Below are 9,753 nucleotides of genomic sequence, written 5' to 3' on the forward strand. Positions count from 1 at the left end.
AAAAGTGTCTTTGCCCTACTACCTTTTTCGATCCCTCTCCAGGTCCCTAAACAAGCACATGACGAGCCCTTCTAGCCCAATTCTCCACTATGGGCTCCTGTAGCTCATCTATGAGCATTGCAAAACCCTTGCTCTGTAGGAAAATAAGCGGATTTCTGCCTCCCCTGGTTAAAGGAGGATGGAAGAGGGAGACACTAGCAAAGAGAAGGCGTCATCCGGCAAGAAAAGGAAAAGCTCCCCCAGGCTGGAAACTGAGGACATTGTCAAGGAAAGCAGTGGTATGGAGATAGATGACTCTAACGGAGAAGACAACTGGAAGGAAGAGGAACTAGGCAACGAGGAAGAAAGCAGAGATTTAAAGCTTGGTCAAGAAAGCCCTATTCCAAGTGATCACCCTGGTAAGGACAATAGCAATCTGATGGAGGAGACAATACCCAAGGATAATGAGGAAACCAAAGTTAATTCTGAGAAGGAAATAAATAAATGCTCCAAGAAGAACCTGGCTGAGGAAGGGGATAGCAAGGATAAGGATAGTGCTGGCGAGGGGCTTATCCTGGATAATCTCAAGAAGCTCTCGAAGGCCAAAATGAATTTCAACAGATGGACTTACGAAACTCTGAAAAACCTGGAGAAGCATGGGATAAACTCAAACAAAAAGAGGGAGGATGAAAACAGAGAGCATGCTAACTGGAAGCAGGAAATGGAGAACAAGGTAAAATCGCTGGAAGAGGGAAAACAAGTGATGAAAAATCTAATGGGAATTATCCCAAACATCCTCTCTGTAGTCACCAAAAACCTAGAAGACATTGCTAAGGTCTTTGACCATTCTCCTAATCTGGTTGTAGACCTTGACCTAGAGGAGGAGATCAACTAGAATGGAAGTGCTGGTGATGCTACCCCGGCAGGCGGAACAGCTAAGAGAACCAGGGCCAGTATCAAGAAAGTTGTGGCTGCTGCAACCAAGGACCCTCCCAACCTCAAAGACAACATCAAAGAGCTACAAGAAATAAGCAGCACCCTGGCTAAAGCCCTCGACAAAATCTGATTCCTGGATGGCCTGCTGGCTTTTAGGGGCTTTTGTTGGCTTTTCTCGGTTTTCTGTTGGTTTTTTTCCTTTTGTCCTATTTCTCTTTGTATCTCATAGCTTTGTTGTTTTAAGCTTGTAAAGGGCTTCGGGGTCCCTTCAAAACCTGCTTTTTCATTAATCAAAAACAAAACTTGATTTGAGAGGTCTTCTTTGATAAAAGGTATAATTATATATAGAATTATGTAAATTTGATCTAGAAAGTGAAATGTTCTTGTGCATGTTGGCTATGCTTATTCTTAAGAAGAAAAACATGCATTCTATTATAAAATGAATTCTTTTTTGTTGACTTATCATGATTATGACATGATTTTGAAAATTTTATATGTAAAAATAATTACATATTTAAAAAACCGCTATATAAATTATTAAATATTAAAAAATTATTTCTATTATTTTTTAAAATTATATATAAAAAGAAGAAGATCAGTATTATAGTGAAAATTATAAAGTAAGATTTAATTTTTAAACTTGATATAAACTAAATTTACAAAATTTATGATTTAAATTGAAAATAAATTATTAAATTAAGAAATTTGAAAAAAAATGAAAAATAATTAGATATTCTAAATTTATATATTTACTATTACAATTAGAAAAAACATGTTAAATTTAAAAATTAATAAAATCTACTCTTTCATAAGACATTCTAAATTTATATACTTCTAAAAATAAATATGTTCTCTTAATTTCAAAAAGATAACATATTTTTTTTATAGGAAATAGTTACAATTTATTAATAATTTAAATTTACACACACATACATATAACCTAACAAAACTCAAAGTTATAATACACAAACCAACCCATCCATACTATCAAATTGCATGCACTAAGTGTCGAGTGGCATTCACATGCCACTTTTTTCTCTTAAAGAATTACCCAACTCTCTTGCATTCCAAACACTCAATTGGTCCATTAATCTAATTCAAGTCTAATGATTATATGAAAATCTTATCTATATCATCCTAGCAATTTTATCTTCATCAAATTTCAAACTAAGATTAACATATAAACAAAAAAAGCTTGTAGCTTATGATTCACTTATACTATTAACTAGAAAAAGATGCAATTCATATCTAGAAAATTAGAAACATTTTATTTTTTTATTTTTATTTTTATGGATGTCCAAACCTGCGAGCACGGCAACCCAACAAGGGCCTTCACAACGTATTCTTTTCCACCCGATACGGGGGCACAAGTTAATAGGCTGAACCTCTTCGACTAAGAGACAAGGACTGAGGGGTATCCATTCCACCAAATTCGCTCGAGGCACAATCCCGACCTCATCCCTTATGATGTCAAAGCAATTAGAAACATTTTGAAAGTTAGCAAAGTTGATAAATCAATTATTAGTAGGCTATAAATTAAAGAAGATTTTGGTACAAATGTGCAGACAACTAATAGAAAAAATATATTTGCTCAACACATGATCAAAGTACAAAAGTGGAGACCGTGGTAAAAATAGAAAGGGAACAAATATATGCTAAACTATCTTAGACATATTTATGATCAAATTAGAGAAATACAAAATAGATTTTATTCCATACTTAATTGATTACAAATGTCTCTATATATAGATGTCTTGGAATTTTGCATATACAAAACACATCAATGAAAATAATCTTAGAGGTGGTTGGGAGAAGTTTTTGTTTTAAATGATGAGCTTTATTTCGTTGGGAGAAACATCCATATTAAATGCTCAGTTTGAGAATTGTAGATATTTGGTAGCAGAAATTAATGCCTACCAACTCCCCTTTTAATTTTGATCACATATGCTTCAACATTCACAATGCTCAAATCTTTTATGCTACTACTAACTTTCTTCTTTTGTCTTTTTCAAGTCTTCAAACTCAAATCTTTTTTTTCTTGATAAAATCAAACCATCTCTATGACCTCCAGATCTTTTCTCAATCATGATGCCTTTCTTTTAGCTTGCGCCAATTACTGTGACAGTTTCTCCAATCATAGTTTTTCAACTCTTCAAAATTTCAATCCAAAGCTTCTCATTGATCTTGCTAGACAACTATTTCCTTTTAATCAAAACATTTCCTTTTTGAATATTCAGACCTTGAATGATTTGTATCAACATATGGACATTTATACTTGAAGAAGGTTTTTTCATACCTATAATTGTTTGCCAACACAATCCATAAATCCATCCACACTCCAATTTCATGCAACATGTCATAGATTCATTCATTGACTCTTTGTTGCAACATCTCTTTTCACAATATATATTCAAACCACAAATATGATAAGAATGTAGATCCCAAGACAGTTACATTTGTATGCCCTTTCCTATAACATTGTTTCCCTTGAACTGATTTGCTTGAACCTAGAACATTTGTAATATTAATTCCTCTATTCAAAACATACACAAATTCTTCATGAGATCTCCTCTTTCTAAAAAAATAAAAGCTTAAGCCCCTGTGAGACTCCAACTTTAAAATGTTTTTACATATACAAAATACATAAATAGAAAATACCCTGAAGGTGGTTGAAAGAAGATTCCATTTTAAATGCCGAGGTGAGGTTGTTGGGAGAAGATTCTATTGTAAATGTTGAGCTTTATTCTGTTGAGAAAAACTTCCATATTTAAATGCTCGATTTGACATTTGCAAATATTTGGTGGTATAAATTAATCCCTACCAAGAGAAAAGTAAGGTCACATTTAGCCCTGGCTAGTTTTTGTGATCATGGCTGCACAAAGTATTTTCAAGTCAATAGTTTTAATTGGCTTATACTTCCTTTCGTATAACTGTTGTGATGGAGGGAGACTTCCTAAGCGGGCCAATAATTACAGAGTGGAATTGATCCACAGAGAGTCTCCTCTATCTGCACTTATGAAAGCCAACAACCTGATGATGCCTCAACGTCTGCGGCGATCTGTGGACAGGAGTCAAAGGCGGCTGGAAAGGTTGCAGGCCTTGGCAATAAGATGGGCCACCAATTTCTACAACCCAGTAAGCTCAGGTGACTATGAATTTATAATGCAAATGGGCATAGGGCGTCCCACTCCACTTCTACAGCATATGATTGTCTGACCTAATTTGGCGGCAATGCGGACCTTGTATTAGCTGTTATAAACAGGAGGATGCCTTGTATAATTCTCAAAGATCTTCCACGTACAAGAATGTTTCATGCAATAATTTTTTTTTGTAGTGGATCAAATTAAAATTCGTGCGGTCTTCCTGACACATGTCGATACTCCTATGGATATGTAGACGGTTCAAACACGTTCGGAGACATGGCTTTAGAAACTTTCAGTCTGAAAAGAAGGGCTTCGGCTTCATCTAGGTGGGAAGTTATTCTGTGCATTTCCTTTGGCTGCGGTAATCGGCAACAGGGTGATTTTGGTGGTGCCATCGGTTTAGTCAGTGTTGGAAGAGGCATCCTTTCGCTTGCAACGCAGCTGGGCGAGACCATCAAACACAAGTTTTCATACTGCTTGGTATCTTTTGAAGACGAGTCCAGCATTAGCCCTCTTTTTCTGGGAGATGCTATGATTGCTGATCTTCTTGGCAAGTGCCAATCTACTCCTTTTATTGGAGTGAATGAAACCAATTACATTTCAAATTACTACTATCTTAATTTGCATGGAATCAACGTTGGAAGAATGGCGATAAAATATCCGGCTTCTACATTTTTACTTGAACCTTCAGGAAATGGTGGGATGATGATAGATTCTCAAAGCACACTGACTCATTTGGCCGACCCTGTGTACACACCCTTCCTGGGCATCATCAAGTCTAGTGTCAAAGCTAAGCCTGTGAATGCCTCTTCTACCGACGGAACTGATCTTTACTACGAAAGTACGTTGCCCATATCGAAGCTTCCACAAATTGTTTCATTTTGCAGGAAATGCAACGCTTAATGTGCCTCCACAAAACTCATTTGTGTTGATGGAGGATGATCTAGGACTGGAATTTTTGTGCTTGCCATATTGTAGTGCAAGGCCTCAAGTGATCTGAATTATGGATTCAGATGACAACACCTGAGTGAGAACCTGCGGTATTATGGATTTGTTTACATGAACAAGGTAAACATAAAATTGAAGCAAGCCAAAAAGTAATCTATTCAATTTGAAAATCCAACATATATCAGTTCATGAGATTCCAAGGGTCACCAAAACCCCTTGAGAATCAAAACTCAATAGTCATATTTGTTTATTTACATAATAAAATTCAAAACTACGAAATTTTCAAAAAAGTATATGAAATTTTGTCCTAACTTTAACTAGACATAACTTTCTACTCAGGATTCGAAATCGTGAGCCGTTTAAATCATTGGAAAGGTCTCCAAGAGCTTCAGGTGAAGTCCTGAAAGAACTTGCCCACAACAATGTTCTCTGGGACAGGCCAAAGTTTCAAGGGCTGAAAATGCCCCGAAGGCCTTCAAAAACATCAATTACTAACATATAGAAAAGCTAGAAAAAATATGAAAATATTTTTTATAATATTTCAAATTTTCTTCTGATCATTACTTCCCCCTTGAAAAGTAATGGGCCCCATTGCATCAACACTCTAAACGAGATGAGGAAAATGGAGCTGAAGATGGTCCCTGGTAAACCACTTTCCTTGGCGAGCAATCTGCCCAGCTTGAACCACTTTGTACAAATAGATCTACTGTTGTTTGAGTGTTTTCACCATAGTGTCCACAATCTAATCACATTGGAATGGAGAAGTTGCATCTCGATTCAATTATGTAGTGGAAATTTTTTCTGCCACATCTTCAACATCTAATCGTGGAGGAAAATATGGCTTCAAGAGTTCCACATTGAAGATTGGATGAAGACCCAGAAATGGGGGTAAATTAAGCTCAAAAGCATTATCACCAACTTGCTTGATGATTGTGTATGGCCCATAACGCAGAGGACAAAGCTTCCTATTGTCACCTTACAATTGTTCCTTCTGGATATGCAACCACACCTTGCCCCTGACTTGAAAATTATGAGGAGTACAATGCTCATCATGTCTCTGTTAGGGGTCCCATAGATACTGAGAGGCGGGGGGGGTGAATCAGTATCTGACCGGTAATTAGAATTTCTTAACTTAAAACATGCAGAACATAATATAACAGTGTACCGGTATGAAATAAATAATGCAATAAAAAGAATCAAGAACATCCACATGAAAAGCACACCATAACACAAGATGTTAACGAGGAAACCTAGTGTGGGAAAAACCTCAGTGGGATTTGTGACCCACAATATTCACTCACTGGCCAATAAGAGAATATTACTTACAATAGGGGCTGCACATGCAAGAAGGCCAATTGCCTAGAGCTCACTGCTCAATAGGAAGTCTCACCGACTTACAATAAGGATTATACAAATCCAATATCTTGTACGGCTTTACAATAGCATCTTCTATGCCAGATTCAGTACCAGTTCCTACTCTGTTCTTTACATATACCTCTTGACCTATATTTCGCACATTAGGTCTGCCTAATATTTTCCTTAATGCTTCTCCATTACCTATCTCAAATGTCTACAATGATCTCTTTTATATATAAGAGTCATTTTACAATTTGCCAAGTTGGCTTACACATTTTTACAATAATAAACAAAATATAATATAACAAAATTCTGTCGGCCTCTGTGTCGGTATACTTCCTTTCTTCTGTGCCTGTGCCAGTGCCAGTGTCCTAAGTGCCAGTGTAGAGTGTGATTTGCTGATGCCGGTATAATGCCTTTGCTGGTGTGATAGGATTGCAAGGTTGCCATCAATGACAAAACCTTCAATCACATACAATGTCTCATTGGAGTGTGCATATGCCAACAATCTCCCCCTTTGGCATTGATGGTAACACTCATGAGAAATTTCAAAAAGTATCCAAAAATGTGTAGTCCAAAAATGTTACCAAAAATGTGAGAGCTCCCCCTGAGCATATGATTTCTATCTTGTGATTTGAATTTTCTCATCCCACTACTCCCCCTTTGGCATCAATGACAAAGGTTGTCAAGATGTCAGTAGAGTTTGTGGTTTCAACCTTGTAGCTGGGTAGTTATAATTTGAAAAAGATCTCCCAAAATCAAGTTTATACGATCCATAAACTTCTTGCTATCCTTTATTGTTGTTTCTATTCTCTTCACTGTATCGGTGAGATGCTGCAAATGCTCTGTCGATGTTTTGCTGCCCTATATTAGTGTCTTAGAAATTTCCTTCCACAGAGATGCTAGATAGTCCAACCTTGGACTTAGTTTAGATCTCAAATGTTTTGCCTTACCTATTATTCTTTCTTTCTCTCTTTCCAATTTGAGTAGTTCTTCCTCAAAATTTGTTATCTTTTCCTCAAAAATTGATAGTGTATCAGGTGAGTTGACAAAAATATCTGCAAGTTTATTGATCTCATCCTGTACGTTGCTCATTTTCTTGTCAATATCTACAGTCAAAAAGTATGTTTTACAGGTATCTTTATACAGATTTTTGTACTCTTTCAACAAATTACATAATTCCAGTAGAAATGTGTCAAAATCTCTATTACACTTCTTAATTAGTTCATCAAAGAATTTATGTTTTTCAACTTCTACTTTATCCTTTACTGACTCTTCTTTTATTTTCTCAATGTTTTATGAGATGTATTTACATAGTGTATCCAATTGTCCTAAAGAATCTTTGTTATCTATAATACAGTTAGGAGCAATTGCCTTCAAAATTGGTATGGTATCATCAATTGCTTTGTAAGCCTGTAAGCTGCAGTCAGTTATTTTCTTGATAGAGTCAAGTAGTACCTTAGTTACATTGGTTGACTTGAAGCTTGATGATGAATCAACAATCTGAGTACCAGTGGAAGTAAACAAGCTTGTATTGACCTCTGGTAGGTTAGTTTGTGTCTGCATTTCTTTAAGCAATGGTTTTCCAACTTCACTAGTTGTCGGTGGCACTGTTTCCTTATGTACCTATTCTGGTTGTTGTTGTTCTGGAGCTTTTATCTCTGTTTGTTTCTCTGTATGTTCCATTTTCTCAGTCTCTACCTTTAGCTCTTTATCTTCTTCTGGTTTATCAGTTCCTCAGTTACCGGAGGCTCACTAGCCATATCTGTCCTTTCTATTGTATCTTTATCTACTACTATGTTTATCTTCTGAGTATCAACATTCACAGTATATAGGACTTCAGGATTAGGATTATTATCCTCTACATCCATACTCTCGGCTATTGGTTGATCTTCAGTAGTTGTTGCCGATGGAGTAATCAGAGAAGGTGGGGGTAAGTTATCTCTAACTTTGATACTAGGTGGTCCACCAACCTTTCCTTTAACCTTATCTTTGTCTTTCTGATAGACTTTGATAGGCTTGGGGTTCCTGTATTCTTCCTACTTTTCTTTCTCATCCAGGAATATATCCCATCCATTTTCTATTTCTTTTGTTACCTCATTTACTCTTCCTACCATTAATGCAATATGCTGGTGTGCAGTAGAGAATACTGACTGATTGGCCTTTGCAATCAAATCATCAATTTCTTGTGGAGAGTTTACCAGATATACAGCAAGTAACTTTTCAATTTTTATTTTCTTATCCAATTCTATCACTGCTTGTCTTCTTGCCTCTAATCTCTTGAATAATTCATCTGGAATTTCATTGACTACTTCGATAAAAAATTTCTTGTACATATCCATGTGCAATATAACGCTATTTTCAACTTGTTCTTTCTCATCAACTGTTAGAGTGTCATATATTTTCTCTATGTTCTTCAATTTACCTTCCTCTGTGATTTCATTCAGCAGTATATCAAGAGGGGCCAAGCCTTTGTTTGTCCTTTTCTTCTTCTTGGGTGTCAATTTCTTCTTTGGTGTGGCCTTCCTTACCGGAGATCTCATTGCTTGTTGCTTTTTCCTTGTCCTCCTGGGTGAGGGTGTGGTTGCCGGTGAGGGATCTTTTTTTCTTACAACTCTTTTGAAAGTTGTAGGCATGTCACTTCCTGAAGAAGTACCTACTGGTGATATGCGAGTTTCAGGCTAGGGAGCTGCTAACTCATCCTCTATTATGTCGGTTTTCTTCAATACATCTTCTTTGATGACTTTTGCTTGTCTGGACTCTTTCCTTACAACTGCCTCAACCTTTTTCACCCTTTTGATTGAATTTATCTTTCAATATGCTCTGCACTACCAAATTCTTCTTCCTTAGATTCTCTGGGGGCTTCTAGAAGTGCTTTAGCATATGTTTCAACTATGTGATCATCTATTTCATAGCCCATCTCGGTTACCCAAACTATACTTGGGATGACCGCTTCCATCTAGATTTCATCTTTCTTGATGACAAAGCATATATCATCTTTGTATTTGTCTACAATCTTCTATGATAACCTTACTCTTTTCTTCATTTTGGTCTTTAATGCTTGAAAGAAGTCATTAATATTGCTTTGCTTGTTCTCACCCGTGTTATTGAATAGTTCTGTTAATTGTTTTCCTACCGGTATGTCATATCCAAGTTCTTTGTAACTTATACCGGGAACCTGTTTTGTTATATGTAGCATTAGGCATACTAATAGATTTCCAAATCTGAAAGTTACTTTCTTGTCCTTCTTGATCTTTCCAAGGTTGTCAATTAATTCATCCTTTAACCACTCACATATGTCAATTTTTGCATTGTATGTGACCATATCATAAGCACTCTTAATGCATAAACTTGAAACTAAATTAAGTCTATTAGCATGAGTAGCTTTATA

General features: G+C 36.2%; 1 protein-coding gene across 1 annotated transcript; it reads left to right on the forward strand.

The window, feature by feature from the left end:
* Positions 1-4,334: 4,334 nt before the first annotated feature.
* Positions 4,335-4,961, forward strand: LOC131069133 (aspartic proteinase nepenthesin-2-like). The gene has a single exon (XM_058004473.2). It carries the CDS (start codon positions 4,335-4,337, stop codon positions 4,959-4,961), a length of 627 nt encoding a protein of 208 aa, XP_057860456.2.
* Positions 4,962-9,753: the final 4,792 nt, after the last annotated feature.

Source organism: Cryptomeria japonica, chromosome 11 (genome assembly GCF_030272615.1).
Source record: "Cryptomeria japonica chromosome 11, Sugi_1.0, whole genome shotgun sequence".
Taxonomy (NCBI): Eukaryota; Viridiplantae; Streptophyta; class Pinopsida; order Cupressales; family Cupressaceae; genus Cryptomeria; species Cryptomeria japonica.

Excerpts from the sequence above, each read along its gene's own strand:
- LOC131069133 (XM_058004473.2), top strand. The coding sequence starts at position 4,335 with ATGGCTTTAGAAACTTTCAGTCTGAAAAGAAGGGCTTCGGCTTCATCT.